Below are 23062 nucleotides of genomic sequence, written 5' to 3' on the forward strand. Positions count from 1 at the left end.
GCCAGAGAGTTAAATTTGTTGAAAAACACCTCATGAAGCCAGCTCACTTCTGGAAAAGTATTCTATGGACAGATGAGACAAAGATCAACCTGTACCAGAATGATGGGAAGAAAAAAGTTTGGAGAAGAAAGGGAACGGCACATGATCCAAGGCACACCACATCCTCTGTAAAACATGGTGGAGGCAACGTGATGGCATGGGCATGCATGGCTTTCAATGGCACTGGGTCACTTGTGTTTATTGATGACATAACAGCAGGCAAGAGTAGCCGGATGAATTCTGAAGTGTACCGGGATATACTTTCAGCCCAGATTCAGCCAAATGCCGCAAAGTTGATCGGACGGCGCTTCATAGTACAGATGGACAATGACCCCAAGCATACAGCCAAAGCTACCCAGGAGTTCATGAGTGCAAAAAAGTGGAACATTCTGCAATGGCCAAGTCAATCACCAGATCATAACCCAATTGAGCATGCATTTCACTTGCTCAAATCCAGACTTAAGACGGAAAGACCCACAAACAAGCAAGACCTGAAGGCTGCGGCTGTAAAGGCCTGGCAAAGCATTAAGAAGGAGGAAACCCAGCGTTTGGTGATGTCCATGGGTTCCAGACTTAAGGCAGTGATTGCCTCCAAAGGATTTGCAACAAAATATTGAAAATAAAAATATTTTGTTTGGGTTTGGTTTATTTGTCCAATTACTTTTGACCTCCTAAAATGTGGAGTGTTTGTAAAGAAATGTGTACAATTCCTACAATTTCTATCAGATATTTTTGTTCAAACCTTCAAATTAAACATTACAATCTGCACTTGAATTCTGTTGTAGAGGTTTCATTTCAAATCCAATGTGGTGGCATGCAGAGCCCAACTCGCGAAAATTGTGTCACTGTCCAAATATTTCTGGACCTAACTGTATGTACATCATAGGAGGGGTTGTGGCTACATTATATAAATCACAGGAGAGGCTGGGGGCTAAATTATATACATCACAGGGCAGGCTGGGGGCTACAGTATATAGATCACAGGGGAGGCAGGGGGCATAGACATTACTTGGGGGCATACATTTACACATATTACTGGGACGATATAAACATTACTGGGGGAGGCATGCACATTACTGGGGAACATAAAGCTCTAGGGGTAGCATACAGCTCTGGGCGGGGGTGTGAGGGGGGACACATACAGCTCTGGGCTTTTGTGAGGCATCCGTGCACCATGTCGAGCGGTAGCTCCGCCCACAGATAAACGTCTATACACGTGCATTGAAGCAGTGAACACTGGGTGCAGGTGCCGGGTTTAAAGGGCTGGCAGCCAGGAAAGTGCAGCACCCTAATTGAAAACTGCGGTCTCTGAACTCAGGCAAGGGACCGCAGAACTGATCACCACCCCTGACGACAGCAAGCGGGTCCCCCGGCTGTCCAGGGCCCCAGCACTAGCCCGAGTGCTGATGCCAGCCCTGCCCTAGAATGTTAAATTTCAGCATAGCAATCAGTAGGCCTCCTAGGAAATAACCACAGAATATACACTAACAAAAAGTTAGGGATATTTGGCTTTCAGGGAAAATTTATGTAAAAAGTTCATGCTACATTATTTTATCATGAAAGTAGGGCATTTAAATAAAAGCATGCAATGGTGATTTCCTCATCTCAAAAAATGTATTGAAGCAAAAGTTAACAGTGGTGGGTATACCCCCAAAAAATGTCAAGGTCTCAATAACTTATGTAGCCTTGAACATCAATTACAGCATGACAACAAAGTCTTATGCTGCTTACAACTCGAGTTACTGTCTGCTGAGGAATGACATCCCACTCATCTTGAGGGGCAGCCCTTGAGGTTCTGGGGTACAGAGCTACGATCATCTACACCATGGGTCCCCAACTCCAGTCCTCGAGGGCCGCCAACAGTGCATGTTTTCAGGATTTCCTTAGTATTGCACAGGTGATAATTTAATCACCTGCACAGTTGATGATTCCAACACCCATGCAATGCTAAGGCAATCCTGAAAACATGCACTGTTGGCGGCCCTCGAGGACTGGAGTTGGGGAACCCTGATCTACACGGTCACTCAGCTGATCCCATAGATTTTCTATGGGATTCAGGACTGGCGAAAGTGCAGGCCATTCCTTTTGAGGTACCTCAGTCTCCAGCAGCCATTCAAGAATGATGCAACCTTGGTGAGCTGGAGCATTGTCATCCCTGATTAATTTAGGCAGGTGTTTTTCATGCAGAGGCACAATGTCTGGATTAATGTGATTATTCAAGAAGTAGGGGCTTGTCGCAGTATCAAAGTGTAGGGCAGTTCGGTATTGATTAGTCACACCTGCCCACACTGTAACACCACCAAAGGTTCATCTAGTGACAACATTGGCTGATGCATAGCACCCTGCTTAATGTCTCTATCATCATTGGTGGCCATTATTTCTGCTCAGCATGAATAGACTTTCATCAGTGAACAGGACTGTGGCCCACTGCTCCCTCGTCCAGCAAGATGACGCCTGTACCTAGTGGTATGGTCAGGTACTCTTGCAGGTCCTCTAGCACGCAGATGTAAACAGTTTTGAATGGTCTGATGGGACACTTGCATGCCTCTCACCTCTCTTAAATGTGCCTGAAGTTGTGTGGATTTCATCATCTAGCTCCGAAGGGCATTGTTCACAATGAAGCGATCATCAGTGTAGGATGTGGCCAAAGGACATCCATTTCTGTCTGGAACTCTTCCAGTCTCTCTGCATCTCTGTTGCAACCTGCTAACACTCTTAAGCTCAGTTGCCACTTCCATCTGAACATCCTGCTTGAAGCCTCGCAATGGCAAGGTGCTATTTATCAGTTGTTAGGTGTCCTCTTGGTTTTATGATGTCAAAATTTGAACAGCATAAGAAGAATTGTATGAATATCAATTGTAATTGAAACCCAAAATGTAATGGGTGATTTATGGATCAAACGCCTGTTGTGAATTTTGCCATTAAGCTCCTTATAGGTGAGAACAGCGAGATGGGCAAAAAGTACTTAAAAGTTGAACATGTGCATTCAAGAGTTTAGAGAAGGTCACCAAGTTCACCTAAAAAGGTTAGAGTGCATTTTAGGATCATCCTGAAATTTCACCCAAAAGCCAAATATCCCAAACTTACAGTCTTCATGAGTTTCCTTTTGGTTACCTCATCTGTAATAGAAGCCATAGCGGCTCAAGGTATGAGCAAGGTTTATAAATCCCAATCTAGACAAAGCATCACAAAGAACTCATCTGTCAAGCATGTTGAAAACATGAATAATTTATTCTAAGTATGTACATCTTGACATGAGTAAAATTGGTGTTTAAATAGCTTTCGTACAAAGTGAACATTTTTACACTGAGATAGAAGCCCTTGCAAGTTGATTGTGAGCATAAAATCACTTCAGCTCTGATCTGATATGGATAGCGCGCTAAGGACTCATTGCAACGTTGTTTGATTTCATGGTTACTGCTATCAGCACTAGAAACGTTTCTCATTGGGTTTTCAGTGCAGATCCAATGTATGTATTACTGGCTGGGATACTGCAATGGAAGGCAACTAGAGTTCATTTACTACTGAGTATGAAAAACCTTACTCAAATTATTCAGAAAATATACCGATGTACATTACCAAACCCAACCCATAATTAGAAGTAACTATTGCTTATGCTTCATTATTTGACCATTTATTGCAATGGATGGAACAAAAAAATGCATGTTGTGAAATAACTGAGGCATAAAAACTGGTCTCAAACGAGAAGTTATACCTTAATGAAGGACATGGAGGTTAGGCCTGCCCTAAGTAAACACTTTCCATACACAGATGGGCCTTGCCAAGGTAAAAGATAGAAACAGGAAAATAATACAAGCATGCATAATAACATTACTGCTGAATGAATTGCACACAATATTGGAAACCAATCTCTGGTCATCACAGTACAGTAAAGAACACGTAATGGGTTGTGACATTTATCCAAAAAGAAAAGTATGTGTTTATGTACAGTACGTTAGATGGCCTAACCCATACTGCATACACCTATGTAGATCTAGTTTAACCGGGGTAGTAGTCTCTCGAAAGGGTTGTATTGCCCATCCCATTGTCTAGCATGTAGTGTAGCTTCATCTTACCAATGACCTTTATTAAAAGTGTGGTTCACCCATATTTTTTATTTTCTAGATTGATATATTGAGAAACAATGTTTCTCTCAAATACCTTATGTTGGCAATAGTGCCTGTGAGAGGCGCTATTGCGGCGCGCTGTTCCCCGCTCAGTCACCCCCGGGTTCCGTGACCTCGGGGATCCGGTGACATCACGTCAAGTTCCGGACACGTCACGTCCCTGCTGCCAGCTGCAGTCTTCCTGACTCACTGAGCTGTGGGCGGTGTTTCACTGCTTGTCACAGCTCAGCGTGTCTCCTGCTTGCAGTGCTCCGCTGTGAGGGAGGAGGGAGCTGATGGGCTGTGACGAGCGGTGAAACACCGCCCAAAGGCCATCACTCACGGACACTGCGGCGTCAGAAACTTGGCGTGATGTGACCGGATCCCCGAGGTCACGGAGGCCGGGGGTCACGGACCGCAATAGCGCCTCTCACAGGCACTATTACCAACATAAGGTATTTGAGACAAACATTGTTTCTCAATAAAATATCGATCTAGAAAATAAAAAATATGGGTGAACCACCCCTTTAAATTTCTAGGAATAGAAGATATAGTTGTTTTATAAGCAGCAACTTCCCTCTTCTCAGTGGGTGGTGTCTGGAATTGCAGCGGAGCTCTATTCACTGTAATGAGAAAGAGCCATACCAGACATGGACCATAGATAACAATACTGCTGCTAGAAAAAGACCCTAATCCTGATTATCCCTTTTGGCCTCATTCAGACATAGGTGTATCGCAGTCTAGGTACGGCCTGTGATGCACGGACTGGTGGAAAGTCTCTTGACATTCTCATATATACCTACAAGGCTGTTGATCACAGATCGGGAGATCTGCGGTGAGTCCCGTACACTGACAGCGTTGAACCACAGCATTTGTCCTTTGAGTCTTACATTGGAACCAGTGGACATGAACTGGGCTTTACAACGTGAATGTAAAACATAATAAAGACGATTGTGTCATTCCCCATAAAGCCGAAGCTACCATATAAAACCAGCGCAGCAGTCAATTCAAAGTGAAGGATATGTTAAAACAGTGCATGCACTGAACTCTATAGAGAAATGTGGTTTATCAGAAATTCATAGAAAAAAAAAGCTGAGGTATCAGCTACATTATGGATGCAGTCTCCAAGTTTTACCTTCTGGTGTTCGGAAAACAAACAGTACAAATGACATTCTTTTCATCAAGTCTCACAAACCTAAAATACAACAGTGCAAAGGGAAGAAGTTGGCATTCATATTATCGTCACATTTGATGTTTTTGCATTTTCTTCTGGACAGTGATTACTGGTCAGTTCTTTTATGAATTGTTCAAGTGCAGCAAAGTAACCTTGGCACTGCCAGGTGTCATTGTGTGTCCCATCTGGGAAGATGGCTAGTCTTTTAGTCCGGGACGGTGAGAGTTCATACAGCTGTTTCATCATAAACGGAGGAATTAACTGGTCAGATAACCCAGAAATGAATAAGGAAGGCATTCGGCACTGAGAAATTTTTCTGTAGGACAAAAACTTATTTTTGTAGCACCATAAAGGAAGATACCTCATAGGAAGAAAGGAGAATAGGGTGCTGGCCATGTGAGGAATGCTAAGAAAAGTATTTTCTAATACTAGCGCTGATATTCTGTGTGCATTTTCAGATGCTAAATGAATGGCCACGCCACCTCCTAAAGAGCGGCCAAAGAGAATGATTTTTGTCTTATCGATGTCAGGTCTGGTCATGATGTAATCAAGCACGGCTTCAGAGTCTAAATACAGGCCTTCTTCACTGGGCTCGCCTTCACTTTTACCATAACCTCTATAATCAACCAGCAGCAAGTTCACTTTTAGGTTGACCAGCATCAACAATGCATTGGGTAGCCTATGGCCAATGTTTCCCGCATTACCGTGAAAATAAATAATGGTTGGAGAAAAGTTCGAGTTATCACCTGTATATCTCAAGAGGATGAGGTTGAGATGTACACCATCCTTCGTTTTAACAAATATGTTTTCGTGTGGTATTCCAGTAGGCATTGGGACATAAAGTCGTGATGAAGAAGGCTGGTCAGGAAAATAAAGCAGGACGTCCTGGAATTTAAATAGTATTCCAGCTATGGAGACAAATATTAGAAGCAGCAGAATAATACCACCATACATATTAAACGTTAATATTAACGGGAGAAGACATATCCGACATAGTCCCCATGACCACGATCCTAAAGTTAGTAACCACCGCTCGGCACAAGCCCAAAACTTCAGGTGTTTTTCCATTCTTGATCTTTCCTGTTTGTGCCCTAGAACAAACACAGATTGAACAGATTCAAAACAATGGCATAGATACGCATACGTCATACAAGTAGCCATAGTGATGAAGAACAGTACATTGTGTAACTGTAACCTGTTTGGATATAATTATTATCATGGTGTACAGAAATGGGGAAGTTATTACCGCTATGAGGATATATTGCATGATTGTTTTTGGGGTCTTTTATTTACAGTGTTCACTATATGGTAAAACTAACGTGTCAGTACAATGCCTCAGGTCGGTACAAGTTTGAAGATACCAAACACGTATACTTTTACTTTTATATAAGGAGTTTGTCCAAAAAAAATTGCTCTTTTGAAGCCATTTTCTGACACTTGTATTGTTCTCATTTTTCAGGATCTGGGGCTTGGTGACTGCTTATTTTGTGCATCTTGAGCTGGCGTTTTTAATTATACCATTTTTGTGCGGATGCTACGTTTTGATCGCATGTTATTGCATTTTAATAACATTTTGCGGTGACCAAAAAACGTAATTTTGCAGTTTGGAATTTTATTTTTCTCGCCACACCATGTACCGATTAGGTAAACTGATTTTATATTGTGATCGGGTATTTCTGAAAACAGCGATACCAGATGTGTATATTTTTTGTGGCCACAAAAAAATAAGCTGATGTCACATTGTCTTCACAAAGATGGCGCTGGAGAGAAGCGCTACGTGCAAGTGCTAACTCCGATACCATATTAGGCTGCTTTCACACCTCCGGTTTCTGCAATGCGGCACAATCCGGCACTTTGCAGGAAAATCGCAACCGTTTTTTTTTGCTGCCGGTTGCGTTTTTTCTGCATAGACTTTAATTAGTGCTGCATTGTGCCACAAGGCCTTGCGTTCCATCCGTTTTTTGCCGCATGTGGCAGATTTAGCCGATGCGGTAGCCGGATGGAAAGTTGCCTGGCACGTTTTTTCGTGTGGCAAAAAAAAACGCATTGCGCCGCATTCGGCTGATGCGGCGCATTTTTCAATGCATGCCTATGGCGGCCGGATGCGGCAATAACCGCATTCGGCCGCCGCATGCGTTTTTTGCCACTGCGCATGCTCAGTAGCATGCCGCAAGCGGCAAAAACCGGACGGGCCGCATGGGAAAAACTTATGCAAAGGATGCGGTGTTTTCACCGCATCTGTTGCATAGCTTGCACAGCCGGATTGAGCCGCAGAGCTCAAGCCGGATGTGTGAAAGCAGCCTTAGTGGAGGGATTTAGTAAATCTGTGATATACTGTAATTAGCATAAATAACAGGCATTGGGGAGGAAGGACAGACAGGGGCAGGAATAACTAGCAAAACCCGACCCATCTATTAGATATTCTGTTGCACCTATCATCAATTAACAGTGCATTTCACAAACTTTACTAGATTATATTTCAGAAAGTACCGTATTTTTCGTTTTATAAGACGCACCAGATTATAAGATGCACCCCAAATTTAGAGCTAAAAAAAAGAAAAACAATAAAACAAAAAAACAAAGAAAATTAAAAATCTGGGGTCAGTTTTATAGTCCAGTGGTGTCTTTCCAGAGGGAGGCAGCAGCGGTGGTGGAGCAGGGGGTCACAAGAGGCAGCGGCAGTGGTGGAGCAGATCAATGCTGCGAGCAGTGCAGAGGGGAGACCCAGATGCTCACTGCGGAGCTGTGCTGGGGTGGCTGGCGCTCGTGTGCTGGTGCTCGATGCGGGCACTAGCCATTCTGAAGATGTCGGCGGTGCGGGCTTTAAAGAAATGTCGGCCAGAGTCGGCAGATTAGAGCTTGAGCTGAGAGCTCCATCAGCGCACGCACCGACCCTGGGAGCCATTATTTGAAGAACTTACTACTTACATCTTGAGCACCAGCACACAGCAGAACCGTCGGCCGCGCAGAGGCTCATCGGGCGGCCGCACAGCATTGTCCTGCTTCCATTGATCAATCTCCATCACCCCCCCTCCCCGGTAAGCTACATTCGGATTTTAAGACACACCCCTCATTTTCCTCCCAAATTTTTGGAAGGAAAAGTGGGTCTTATAATCCGAAAAATACCGTGTACATCCGAACTCACAACTAAAGGTATGTATAGAATCAGCATGATGGTGCCAGTATAGCACTGTCTTTAGTTTCTATATGAAAATCCTGGTGGTTGGTCCTCTTTAACCTCTTCACTACTGGGCAAGTTTCCATTTTTGATTTTTGCTCCCCTTCTTCCAAGAGTCGTAACTTATTTTGCTGTCAATCTTGCTATATGAGGGCTTACTTTGAGGGACGAGTTGTACTTTTAAATGAAACCATGAGTTTTACAGTATAGTGTACAGGAAAATGGTAAAAATAAATTCTAAGTGTAGAAACATTGCAAAACAAAAAAAAGTGTGATTGCACGATTGTTTTTCGGGTATTTGATTCACTGTGTTCACTATATGGTAAAGCTGATGTGTGGGTGTGATGCCTCAGGTTGGTATGAGTTCGTAGAATCCAAACATGTATAGATTTACTTTTATCTAAGGAGTTAGAAAAAAAATTTATGTAGTTTGTCCAAAAAAGTGGCACACTTTTTGCGCCATTTTCCACGTCCCGTGGCGCTCTCATTTTTCGGGATCTTGGGCTCAGTGATGGCTTCTTTTTTGCATCCCGAGCTGACATTTTTAATGGTGCCGGTTTTGAGCAGATGCTAAATTTTGATCGCTTGTTATTGCATTTTGCGCAAAATTTGCAACGACCAAAAAAAAAAAAAAACCCGTAATTTAGGCATGTGGAATTCTTTTGCTGCTACATCGTTTACCAATCAGGTTAATTGATTTTATATTTTGATAGATCGGGCATTTCTGAATGCAGCGATTCAAATATGTGTATATTTATTTTCTTTGCTTAATTTTCAATGGGGCGAATGAGGGCGATTTGAACTTTTTAATTTTTTTAAACTTTTCCACAAGCTCTTCAGGGGTTAATGAACTCACATATACATATCTAGAAACACTCTTGATATAACTTAATAAATTCATAATTATTGTGAACTCATAGATATACACTGTACTATGAATTGCCCTACCTGGGTCTATACTTAGGAGCTGGCTATATTAAAAGGCGTTCTTTGTTACCATAGCACAGGGTTTTGATTTGCGTTCTACTGTGGAACGCTTTGTCCTGCAGCTTCTGAGGGAATAAATGTAGCCGACCCGAAGTTGCACATTTTATGACCTTGCTGTGCACTCCACCCTGGAACGCATGTTAAAACAGCGGCACTTGTTCTGTATTGATCAACTAACCGGGTGCTGGCACCTGTAAGCTATCTGAGGAGGAGGCAGCCTCCGTTACCATAATGTAGTGGCTTGCGTTCTATAGTAGAACGCTACTCCTCCGAGTTGACACATCTGGCTGGAAGTTACATACTAAAAGGACCTGCACTATGTGTTCCACTGTAGAACGCATTTTATTATAACAATGGAGCATCGTCCTTTGAAATAAAGAGAATTTTGTTTACTTACCGTAAATTCTTTTTCTTATAGTTCCGTCATGGGAGACCCAGACCATGGGTGTATGCTACTGCCCCCGGAGGACACACAAAGTTACTACACTCAAAAACGTGTAGCTCCTCCCTCCTAGCATATACACCCCCTGCCAGCCAGATCTAGCCAGTTTGGTGCAAAAGCTGAAGGAGGACATCCACCCACAAGAAGAGACAGAGTAAAAACCGGAATAACCGGAACCTCTGTCCACAACAATAACAGCCGGTGAAGACACCGGAACAAGAAACCTGCCAACAGGCAATAGGGAGGGTGCTGGGTCTCCCATGACGGAACTATAAGAAAAAGAATTTACGGTAAGTAAACAAAATTCTCTTTTTCTTTATCGTTCCTATGGGAGACCCAGACCATGGGACGTTCCAAAGCAGTCCATGGGTGGGAATAAACAGACAACTGAAAAGCAGGCAAAACCTAACTTCACAAATGGGCGACAGACGCCTGAAAAATGCGTCTGCCTAAGCCCGCGTCTGCCAAAGCATAAGCATGCCTTGGATAGAGCTTCGAAAAAAGTATGCAGACTAATTCGAGCTGCAGTCTGACAGACCTACTGAGCCGTAGCCTGGAGCCTGAAAGCCCAAAAGGCACCGACAGGTCTGATCAAAATGTGCTCTGATCCCCGGCGGGGAAGGCACTTGAGTACACTTGTTGGGCCTCGGAAATGGCCGACCTAAGCCAACGACCCAGGGTCGGCTTAGATGCCGAGAGACCGCTACGCTGACTAGCGGTCAGCACCAGAGAGAGGTGCACTGCCTAATAACGGCGGTGGAAGACACATAGATCCGGAGCGCCCGCACCAGATCCAGGATATGCAACGCTTTCTCAAACGATGAACAGGAGCCGGACAAAGGGAAGGCAGGAAAATTGCCCCGGATAAGGTGGAAGCAGTAACCACCTCAGGGAAAAAAGTCCGGAGTCGGACGGAGACCACCTTGTCTTGATGTAAAAGGCCAAGAAGGGGGAGACTCCGAGGAAGTGCCCAGAACTCTCTGGCGGGAAATTATAGCCACTAGAAAGAGTATTTTCTGTGAAAGACACAACAAAGAAACCTCCCGAAGATGGCGCAAAGGGGGGTTTCCGGGAACCGGGAGGACCGGATTAAGGTCCGAGGTCTCCATAGGCCGCCGGAAGGCGGAATGATGTGAGATGCGCCCTTAAAGGAGCGCACCGGAGCCAGCCGGACGATTCGCCGCTGGCACATATTGACAGAGCCGAGAGCTGTCCCTTAAAGAGGGATAGTCCTAGCTGTGGACCGGACTGTGGAAGGGACAGGAGGGTCGGCAAAGCCAAAAAAAGGTCAAAGGACACTTTGGAGCTCGAGCCATAGTGGAGATGACTTCAGGAAGGATATCAGAAGTCGCTAAGATCCAGGACTCAAGAGCTACGCCGTCATTCTGAGAAAAAACGGACCTCTTGAGAAAAGGTCTGAACGGTCCGGAAGATGCGAAGGCAACCCAACGGACAGAAGGAGCAGGTCAGCGTACGAAGCCTGCTTGGGTCAGTCTGGAGAATGATCCGACGGCCCCCTTTACCGATCTTGCGCAGGACTCTGGACAAGAGGCAGAGGGTGAAATTCGTAAAGAGACAAAACTGGGATCAAACAGGAACCAGTGTGTCTACCGCAAAACCTGAGGATTGTGGACCACGGAAGGACAGCTGAAATAGCCTGCCTCGTAGTCTTCATATCTAGGATGTGGACCGCGGATACGGTGGACTGGGAGTCCCTTGTCCGCTGAAGGATGTCGAGCCGCCATGATTGCCAGGCGGCTGAGAGTCCCGCCTTGGAAGCTGGTGTAGGAAAACGCTGTCACGTTGTCCGACTGGACTCGAATGTGCCTAGCCGACCACAGATGGTGAAGGCTTAGAGGGCAAGAAATACAGCCCTGATTTCCAGCACATTGATCCAGAGGGCTGATTCGGACAGAGTCCAGGCGCCCTGCGCTCCACGGTGGAGATATACTGTTCCCAAGGCGGATAGGCTAGCATCCTGGTGAGGATCACCCGGAACGGGCCAGAAAAGGAGCGCCCCTGAGACAGAGTGGCCGAAGCCACCACTGAAAAGAGCCCCTGGTCAGTGGCGAAGCCACCACCCCGTGGGAGGAGTGAGTTCGCTTGTACAGCGGAAAACATCCAGTCTCAGAGGACGCAGGAAAAGCTGGGCAAGGAACCGCTTCCATTGACGCCCTGAGAACCTCTGGTTCGAGGTCAGAGTGGACTTGGACAGAAAGACAAGCCACCCGATAGGTCAAAGTGGCGAGAGTGAACGAAGCACTCTGCTAAGTCAGCACTGGATGAAAACCCAACAAGAAGGCCGTCCAGGGCCAAAGATCGCTGCCAAACCCTAGGAGGGCAGGACCTTGATCACAGCTGCCCCAATGAGGATACTCGAGGGGCCTTGGCTAACTCCAAGGGAAGAGCCACGAATTGAACCACTCCGATTGTCAAAACGCAGTCAACGCTGGTGTGAAACTGCGATTGACTCCTGCCGATAGGCATCTCTGATGCCGATGGTTGCTAGGGAATCTCCTTGGGGCCTTGATTGATCCGGTGAAAAAAAAAAAAAAAAAAAAAAAAAAAAAAAAAACACACGGAACAAAACCAAGACTCATGTGAAAACGCCACACCTGGCTATGCTTGAAAAGCTAAAGATCCAGGTCGGAAGGCACCGCCCTCTTCGGGGACTAGGAATAGATTTAAGCAAAAATCTCAGAACCGTTCCCAGACGGGAACCGGTACAATTACTCCATTGGCCTGCCAGGAATGCCACGGCCTATGAGAAGGCGGCGGCCTTGGAGCAGGGAGGAGATGACAGAGAAAAACAGTTTGGCGGGTGGACAGAAGTCCATCCTGTAGCCAGGGGAGATAAAGTCTCGCCCCGACTGAACGGAGACGTGTTAGAACCCTACGTCGCCAGTGGAGAGAGCCTGCCACCGACCAAAGGAGGTTGTTGGCGTGGCTAAATAGCTCGGAGGAAGCTGACTCAGTGACAGCATGTCCTGCGGCCTTCTGAAGACGCAGTTTTGAGCTATTTGGTTCTATGGACCTAGACTGAGCTAGAGGACGATCAGATGGAGGAACGGAAACACCGAAACCTCAACTGATTCCTGTCCTGGACAGGTTCCCTGGTTTAGGTTTGTGGCAAGGAAGAACACTTCCCGCCAAGAGCTTCCTTAATTTCACTCAGTTGGTTCCGAGGAAACTGGTCCCACCAAGTGGGAGGCCAGCAGGGAACCTCCATAGAAGCATCTGCCTTCCAAATCCGAAGCCACAGGAGCCTGCGGATAGCGAGGAAGGTAGCCTAGATCACCGCCGTGCGGCGTCCGGCATGGCAGACCTGGTATAGGATGAAAGAACTGAAGTCTGTAAGTTCAGGCAACTGTTTTGGCATAGAGTCCCTGTGAGAGGATGCATCTCCTCCAGAGAAGCAGAGAAGGTACAAAAAAACCGCACTGCTGTAAGCTGAGGGGAACAAAGCTCCTGCCGTCCCCATACCGACTTGGCCCAAAGGACAACCGGGCGGACCGCAGAACCGTAAGTGAGGAGCCACCAGGCACTGACATAACGGCTCGGGCTGAGCCACCTGAGGTGAATGAGCCCACTACTTGACCACCGTTGGTGGACAGGGGAAATCCAGTCCTCAAAATCACGCTTCATGGGAAGCGATCAGAGCGGACCCTGGGCTGGTCACAGGGGCCTGAAAACTGGAGAGGTTAAGGAACACACGTTGTGTTCACCTAGATAAGGTAACACCGGCGGATTGAGGTCCAGTACAAAATTAATGTACCGTAGGATCCATATAGAGGTGCCGTCCGCCACTGATACAACTATCCGGGCTGAAAGTCTAGACAACGGAGTGGCTACCCTTGGCGGATGAGTACACTCCTTGACCACCTCAGATGGGAGGGGGAGACAGGCAGCAGAACTCCGCTGTGGGGTCTGCAGGATAGGCTGTGGGCTTGGACGCAGCGGCCTGAAAACTGGAGTGGTGAAAGAACACACTCCTGGTTATGTTAAAGGCATACTGATGCATTTCTGCCAGCGGGGAACACTTCCCTGATCAGGCGGATGGAGGTCCAGTACAAGAATAATGGACGTAATCCAATCATTCGCATCTGCGTCATCTACGGACGGATCGTCTGAGCCCGTGGTAGAGACATCCTCCTCGTCCAGCGAGGCAGCTCGTAATCGGAGCTGCGGGACTGGGAGGACAGGGGACCCTGAAGGAGAGTCCCTTGTGAGCTTTGCTGAGCGAAGCAGAAAACGCCTTGAGAAGGGGGCTGCATGCTCAGCAGATGCCGGGACAGCCGACCCCTGGAATAGGATTCCTACGGGGGTCAGCCACCGAACCGGGAGCAGCTGGAGGGACCATTAATGAGTTCCCATGGTTATGACCTCGGTATAGCCGTACGAGACTACCTGCAGTGGATAATAAAAAACAGCCTGCAGTCTCGTGCAGAGGTGGGGGCTCTGTCTAGAATGGCTAGAATACCCAAGACAGAGGTTCAGCCTGGGGAGAATCCCGGCTGAGGCATCTTGCCACTATCCACCACATAAGAACCGTTACAGTGTGTCGGTTCAGGCATATGAGGTTACATGCAGAGAATGCATGTGTGTGTGTGATTCCTCCGACACAAAGCAAAAAACTGGCTAGATCTGGCTGGCAGGGGGTGTATATGCTAGGAGGGAGGAGCTACACGTTTTTGAGTGTAGTAACTTTGTGTGTCCTCCGGGGGCAGTAGCATACACCCATGGTCTGGGTCTCCCATAGGAACGATAAAGAAAACACAAAATAATCATAAGAGACTGCGCGGCATACATGGGACCATTTTACTGATGCAGGTATAGTCAATGCTAGGGAATGTGCACACCGTATATACATGGAAGTTAAATCCAAAGGCAGGCTATTTAAAGGGGCTGTGTCATTAGCCTCGGTTCCTCTGACATCTGCTACTGCACTGTTTGATTACCCACGCTGTAGGACTTAACGCTTTACCCAACATATCGTAAAGGCCACTTTACACGCTACGATATCGTGACCGATATCGCTAGCGTGGGTACCCGCCCCCATCGGTTGTGCGACATGGTCAAACCGCTGCCCGTAGCGCACAACATCACGCGGACCCGTCACACTACTTACCTGCCCTGCAACGTCGCTGTGACCGGCGAACCGCCTCCTTTCTAAGGGGGCGGTTCGTTCAGCGTCACAGCAGCGTCACTGAACCACCGCCCAATAGAAGCGGAGGGGCGGAGATGAGCGGGAAGAACATCCCGCCCACCTGCTTCCTTCCGCATTGCGGGCGGGATGCAGGTAAGGAGAGGTTCCTCGTTCCTGCGGTCCCCTGAGGAAGTCATCACGAAATACGTATTGGGACTGCTCCCCATGTGAGTCTGCATGTGAGTGTTACAATTGGTGGATTCCCCGCCGGGTTATGTGCTTGGGTTATGTGCCTATGGTTCCCTACTAAGCAATATTTTGTCTTTACCATGAAATTGTAAAACGGCACTTACACTGGCCCTGCTGGGAGTATACCTTTGTGTTTACCTTATTAGATCCATGCAGCTCTACATGGGGATTTCTTTCTCGCTCTCATGTGTCATTTAACCTCTTTACTCGCTATAATGTTTTATATCCCATGTAATATTTATATGCCTGACCCAATCAATTAAAGTTTTTTATGTGCAAAGTGCCTTGGTGTTGGTGGTTCCTGGGCCATGGGATATGATGTAATATGAGGCAAATCCAAAGACTTCTTTTTTCTTGTTGTTTTATTATGCTTCTGAAGTTGTTGCCTCTTACTTTATCTAAGTCTGCTGTGACTGTCTTGGTCGTTGTTAATTATAAGTCACTGAACCACCGCCCAATAGAAGCGGAGGGGCGGAGATGAGCGGGAAGAACATCCAGCCCACCTGCTTCCTTCCGCATTGCTGGCGGGATGCAGGTAAGGAGAGGTTCCTCGTTCCTGCGGTGTCACACGGAGCGATGTGTGCTGCCGCAGGAACGAGGAACTACATAGCTACTGTAGAAGCAACGATATTCGAGAATGGACCCCATGTCACCGATGAACGATTTTGCACGTTTTTGCGATGATGCAAAATCGCTCATAGGTGTCACACGCAACGGCATCGCAAAAGCGACCGGATGTGCGTCACAAATTCCGTGACCCCATCGAGATTGCTTCAACGATGTCGCAGCGTGTAAAGCGGCCTTTAGAAGCAGGACCCTGAGGGTGGGAAGCACAAGGTGGGTTACTTGAATGTGTAAAATTTGATATAATCTGTGTATATTACCTTTATAACTATATGGGACTGTATCTGATAACTTTCTTTTTATATACTAGCACTGTGCATCAGTTCTTTCATCAATCTTATCAGCCTAGTCACAAACCCAATGGGAGAAACGAGTTGAGGCAGAATTTTTAATAAGTCAACAGTCTAAAATATGTGATTCTACCTCCCGATGAGTGCCCTACCACTTATAATTATACTGTCAGTTATAATATGTCCGCAGGGCTGTACTAGGGCTTTTTAGGGCCAGCCTCTGTGGAGCGGGGGCACCACAAAAACTTAATGGTGATTTTACCTCTGCTGTCAGGTAGGGCACAGATTTACAGGTATCTAAATAGGGAGAAATAGTCTGTATCAGTATACTGTTGGAATTATTAATCAGTCTATAGTATCTGACTTTATCTCCCTAAAAACTGGAGTGCCCAGTGTCAGGCAACAGCCACCAAAGCAAATAGGGTGATGGGATGCATTAGAAGAGGTCTGGGGGCACGAGATGAAAACATCATTCTCCCTCTGTACAAATCACTCGTCAGACCACACTTGGAGTATTGTGTGCAATTTTGGGCACCGGTGCTCAAGAAAGACATTACTGAACTTGAAAGAGTTCAGAGGCGGGCTACTAAAATAATAAATGGAGTGGGTGCATTACAATACACAGAAAGGTTATCAAAAATTAGGTCTATTTACTCTAGAAAAGAGAACACTTAGGGGAGACCTAATAAATATGTACAAATATATCAGAGGGCCATATAGAGATCTCTCCCATGATCTGTTTGTACCAAGGACTATGACAGGAACAAGGGGGCATTCTCTTCGATTGGAGGAAAGAAAATTCCTACATCAGCATAGAAGAGGGTTCTTCACGGTAAGAGCAGTGAGGCTCTGGAACTCTCTTCCTAGGGAAGTGGTGATGGCCAACTCACTGAATGAATTTAAGAGAGGAATGGATGCTTTTCTTGATAGCAAAAGTATAGAAGGTTATAAATAGCATAATCTTACAGGTAGATAGAAGAGCGACCTAGATTATTAGTGGAATGGGTGGGCTGCAATACCAAGACAGGTTATTAAACTTGGGGTTATTTAGTTTGGAAAAACGAAGGCTTAGGGGGGATCTAATCACAATGTATAAACATATGAGGGGACAGTACAGAGACCTTTCCAAAGATCTTTTTACACCTTGGCCTGCGACTGGAACACGGGGGCATCCGCTACGTCTTGAGGAAAGAAGGTTTAATCATAATCACAGACGAGGATTCTTTACTGTACAAGCAGTGAGACTATGGAACTCTCTGCCGCATGATGTTGTAATGAGTGATTCACTACTAACATTTAAGCAGAGCCTGGATGCCTTTCTTGAAAAATATAATATTACCAGTTATGTATATTAGATTTTATGACAGGGTGTTGATCCAGGGAACTAGTCTGATTGCCGTATGTGGTGTCAGGAAGGAATTTTTTTCCCCATTGGAGCTTATTTGACACATTGGGGTTTTTTTGCCTTCCTCTGGATCAACATGTTAGGCGACGGGTTGAACTAGATGGACTTAGAGTCTCCCTTCAACCTTAAAAACTATGAATCTATGAAAAGTACCGCACCTTATGTATATACATATTTATGATAATTGGATTATTAGTGTAGTCATATAGCTGTCCACAGAGAATATTGAGGGCCATTTAAGGCAAGCCATGGTGGAGCAGGGGCAGAAAAACCCCCAAAGGTGAAAACCCTTCGCTTTCAGGCAGGGTACTGATATACCGATGTGTTAATAGGGAGAGAGGGCCTATACATATATATTGAGTTAATACTGATGAGCTATTAGATTGGCATGGGACTGATTTACAAAAACCCCCATGGTCAACTGATTGAAGAGACTGTGGCGCATCAGAAGTCGCAAAGTTCTGTACATTGTTTTGTCTCCCTCTCAAAAATAGAGGAACCTCGGAATGGGCTTACCTGATGTGTAAGAGTCACTATGGAAGAAAAGGCAGGACAAGAAGCCAGTCACACGACTCTTTAGGTGCCAGAGCTAGCAGTAGTGCTGTATGTTTCAGATGCGGCATCCACAGGAACACAGATTATTGGAACCTGTTTCAGTAACAGAAATGACAGGGTTTTACTCCTAACACCAGCATCACCAATTTCTACATTTAGCAGTCAGTCCCGGAGTATAGGAGACCCAGCCGCTTTACTGTAATTCCCCAACCCCAGGAGCAGATCAGGATTCTCTGGGACTGTATTGAGCAGAGATAGCCCTCAATATTAAGTTTTAGAAAATCTTTTAAATGCTAGTTTATTTTAACTGTAAAGAACCTAAAAGCTGAATGAAGAATTTAATCAATACCACAGTTTAGACGAAAATATCAGAAGCAAGCAAGTCAATTCTCAGGGCCCACAGCTACTGGATGGGAGTCGTGCAAACTACCTCCTACATGCCGGAATACCCAACGGCTCTTCTAATTTGCAAAGCGACGTCAGTTGTGAAAATCAATTTTCTCATCTCTATTAGATATGCAAGCTTCCAAATACCCTGTCTAACTGTAACAACTGAAAGAATAGAGGCTATGATTAGAAAATGTGCCTTAATGCTTGTCTACTTCTAAAACAACAAGGACAAATCGTTCTCACCCTCCGCCGCCTCTCCACCGCTGGCCGCATCAGTTTGCTAGTGCAGCGGTGACATCACGACAAAAAGTGCAGCCAATCACTGAGCTCAGGGGCTCAAGCCATGTACCTCATGTGCATGGGCAGCTTTAGAAGCCAAGGGAACATGTGATACAGTTTGCCATGAGTATTGTTATACAAACTAAATATGACCGATTCAATTCTTTTGTAACTAAGGGCCAAGCCTGTGTGACTAAAGGCCCCCTTACACACTGCAACATCGCTAGCGATATCGCTGAAACGTCACCAGTTTTGTGACGTAATAGCGACCTCCCTAAAGTCTCTAAACAGTCGCTGGTGAGCTGTAAACAGGCAGATCTGGCCAACGACGCAGCAGCGATACGAACCTGCAGAACGACCTGGCTGGTTGTTGGAGACGTGTCACATAGCAGCTATTTGACGACTCACACCTATGTTAGGGGCGTGGTGTTTGGCGCTGAAGCCACCTAGGTGTCCTTTTTACACGCCCCCCTCAGCTCTGATTGGTGATCACTAGTGCATTCTTATTGGCGACCCCGATCTTGGAAAGATTGGCAAAAGTCGCACTTGTATATCCTTTGTCAGCGGATCTTTGTAGAGTTCTCCGTGCGGCGACTCCACCCTGGTTTATCTATACAGCATCAATACAGCTTCTATACAATACAATACGCCCAATCAGAACGCAACAGCGACCACCAATCGGAGGTAAGGGGGCGGGAAAGGGACCACTATAGCACGCGTACGGGCTGGGTTCTAAGTCGCTAACGATGTCGTAACGGTGTCAAACACACCAATGCATGCTGCGTAGCGGGAAACAAAGGACCAAAAAATGTTCCTGAACGACTTGTAGCGATCAGTGACCTCACAGCGCAGGCCAGGTCGCTGATGCGTGTCACACACTGCAATGTCGCTGGGGAGGTCGCTATTACGTCACAAAACCGGTGACGTTACACCGATATCGCTAGCGATGTTGCAGTGTGTAAAGGGGCCTTAAAGCTTAGAGTGAGCATTTCAAGACATCTGATGTTGCCTATCACCACTGTCCTGCAAGCTGGACGTAAGGGATAACAATACAGTGAGATTGTTAATCATATTGTGTACTCATCTTCATGGAGAGGCGTTCCAACTATCTACACTGGTGCATCTCCTAATGCAGGCCACAGAATATCCCTGGTATGTAAAGGACTTGTTCCGGATAAAATCTGGCATGCATAAAATAGGTAGCCTTTGTTTTCATTAGGCCTAGTTCACATTTATGCTGTACTCTACACTGAGCACTTGGGTTGAGGTTTCTGTCTAAATCCTGAAAGCACAAGAATCAGAGAAAAACTCTGAAGGAACCATTCACTATGAGACAGTAACTTTCAACTCCATTCTGGTGGTGGCCATCTCTTTTAGGTGGTGACAATCGAGTGGTAGATTATACTTTTGTGTATACAGAAGACCTAAAATATTCCCAGTGCAAAACTACAATGGCCAACCCATTGATACGTTATACACTAATTATTCCAGACATTCACATGATTATACAGGAACACTACAGGCACAAATGTATCACACTAAAGTATATATGTCAAACTCTGGCCCGCAGACTGATTTTATTTGCCTGGGGCCCGCTATTCTGGACGGAGGGCTGCCTGGGGCCCGCTATTCTGGACGGAGGGCTGCCTGGGGCCCGCTATTCTGGACGGAGGGCTGCCTGGGGCCCGCTATTCTGGACGGAGGGCTGCCTGGGGCCCGCTATTCTGGACGGAGGGCTGCCTGGGGCCCGCTATTCTGGACGGAGGGCTGCCTGGGGCCCGCTATTCTGGACGGAGGGCTGCCTGGGGCCCGCTATTCTGGACGGAGGGCTGCCTGGGGTCTGAGACTAAGTTGGCCCACGACTTTGTCCAAGTTTTTAAAGGGAACCGGTCACCAGTTTTTCGGCCTATAAGCTGCGGCTACCACCAGTAGGCTCTTATATACAGCATTCTAACATGCTGTATATAAGAGCCCAGGCCACTGGGTAAAATGTAAAAAAAAGACCTTAATAATACTTAACTAACAGTCGCTGCGGTGGATTTGAGTCAGATGGGTGTCTCCGTTGTCCGGTGCCAGAGCCTCCTCTTTCGTCCATCTTCGTCCTCCTTCTGAAGCCTGTGCGCATGACGCATCCTACGTCATACACACTCGCCGGTCCCGCGCAGGCGCACTACAATACTTTGATCTGCCCTGTGCAGGAACTCAATGCCAGCGAGTGTGGATGACGTGGGATGCGCCATGCACCCCAGCTACAGATGAAGGACGACAAAGATTGCCGAAAGAGGCGGCGCCAGCACCGGACAATGGAGACACCCATCTGACTCAAATGCACCGCAGCACGACCGTTAGGTAAATATTATAAACTGTTTTTTACATTGTACACAGCGGCCATGGCTCTTATATACAGCATGTTAGCATGCTGTATATAAGAGCTTACTGGTGGTGGCCACAGCTTTTAGGCTGAAAAATTGGTGACAGGTTCACCTTAACTTTGAAAAAACAACCTCTACTCAAAATAATATGTATTGCAAAGTGTACACAGTACTAGTGTAGGACTGCCCCAAAGAGATTTGCCGTGACGTGGCAGGGTAGCTCAAAAAATTGCAGTTTTTGCTAAAAACCTCATTTTTCAATAGTACAGCTTGGAATGTTTGTACTGTGCACACTTTGCAATACATATTATTTTGAGTAGAGGTTGTTTTTCATTGTTATATAGGTTTTTGGTTGGTCCCTTTAACTTTCACTCTGTGTATTTGAGTTCGACATCCCTGCACTAGGGTGATGGGCCTATGACCCCAGAATGCTATTACAAGGCAGTTATACTTGTTGCCAGCAAAAATATAAATTAGTAAACAAGTCAAGCGTCTAGGTCGGATTATCACAGATATTCATGAACCCTATAACGTGTAATGGGGCGTAATTTGCCCTGTTCATGGACATTAGTGGTTACATGGGAACAGTTTTATTACGGCGTAGAGGGAAAATATTTCTCAAAAATGACTATGTACAAGGAGGCATCCAGCCACTATTTACTGCATGATATTAAGTGTAGCCTATAGTGTATGATTTAAAGCAGCTCCAGGGCAAAAAAACAGGGCGCCCTCAGCAGCCCCCACCGGACGGTGCGTGCGCCCTCAGCAGCCCCCACCGGACGGTGCGTGCGCCCTCAGCAGCCCCCACCGGACGGTGCGTGCGCCCTCAGCAGCCCCCACCGGACGGTGCGTGCGCCCTCAGCAGCCCCCACCGGACGGTGCGTGCGCCCTCAGCAGCCCCCACCGGACGGTGCGTGCGCCCTCAGCAGCCCCCACCGGACGGTGCGTGCGCCCTCAGCAGCCCCCACCGGACGGTGCGTGCGCCCTCAGCAGCCCCCACCGGACGGTGCGTGCGCCCTCAGCAGCCCCCACCGGACGGTGCGTGCGCCCTCAGCAGCCCCCACCGGACGGAGCGTGCGCCCTCAGCAGCCCCCACCGGACGGAGCGTGCGCCCTCAGCAGCCCCCACCGGACGGAGCGTGCGCCCTCAGCAGCCCCCACCGGACGGAGCGTGCGCCCTCAGCAGCCCCCACCGGACGGAGCGTGCGCCCTCAGCAGCCCCCACCGGACGGAGCGTGCGCCCTCAGCAGCCCCCACCGGACGGAGCGTGCGCCCTCAGCAGCCCCCACCGGACGGAGCGTGCGCCCTCAGCAGCCCCCACCGGACGGAGCGTGCGCCCTCAGCAGCCCCCACCGGACGGAGCGTGCGCCCTCAGCAGCCCCCACCGGACGGAGCGTGCGCCCTCAGCAGCCCCCACCGGACGGAGCATGTGCACTGCTGCCCCATATCAGTCACTCAGTACCCACCCTGAGGAGGTAACATGTAACCAGTAACCCTTGTATCTGTACACAGTAGAAAGCCTATCCGAGGCTGTGCCATCTGTGGCCGCCCATACCACGCACGCTGCACTGTGTACAGCACCCACTGAGCACACTCTGCCGTTGCCCCCCGAGCCCACACATATCAGCCCATCCCCCAGGCTCCTCACATGCCATGTACACGATGCAGGCTGCTCTCGGCCTTTCATCCCATCGTACTCTGTCTCGCTCCACTTCCGGGCTTCTGATAGTAACGTCACGTAGACGTTATGCTGTTAGGCGTCACGTGCTCACCCCCATCCGCCATCTTGCTTAAGGGCAGGAAGATTGCAGTGCCAAAACAGTGGCT

The 23062-nt window shown here is 47.2% G+C and overlaps 1 protein-coding gene across 3 annotated transcripts; it reads right to left on the reverse strand.

Annotated features, from left to right (window-relative positions):
• Positions 1-3276: 3276 nt before the first annotated feature.
• ABHD13 (abhydrolase domain containing 13) lies at positions 3277-22971 on the reverse strand. 3 transcript variants are annotated; one of them, XM_075334341.1, is made up of 3 exons: positions 22884-22971; positions 18157-18288; positions 3277-6410 (listed from the first exon to the last, which is right to left on the reverse strand). In XM_075334341.1, the coding sequence occupies exon 3, from the start codon at positions 6385-6387 to the stop codon at positions 5377-5379; it is 1011 nt and encodes a 336-aa protein (XP_075190456.1). In that variant the 5' UTR covers positions 6388-6410; positions 18157-18288; positions 22884-22971; the 3' UTR covers positions 3277-5376. The 3 variants fall into 3 exon arrangements, with proteins under 3 accessions (XP_075190456.1, XP_075190457.1, XP_075190458.1); XM_075334342.1 differs by having other exon boundaries at positions 22888-22952; XM_075334343.1 differs by lacking the exon at positions 22884-22971 and adding an exon at positions 22702-22771.
• Between the last annotated feature and the right edge of the window lie 91 nt (positions 22972-23062).

The sequence above is a fragment of the Anomaloglossus baeobatrachus genome, chromosome 2 (assembly GCF_048569485.1).
Source record: "Anomaloglossus baeobatrachus isolate aAnoBae1 chromosome 2, aAnoBae1.hap1, whole genome shotgun sequence".
Classification (NCBI taxonomy): domain Eukaryota; kingdom Metazoa; phylum Chordata; class Amphibia; order Anura; family Aromobatidae; genus Anomaloglossus; species Anomaloglossus baeobatrachus.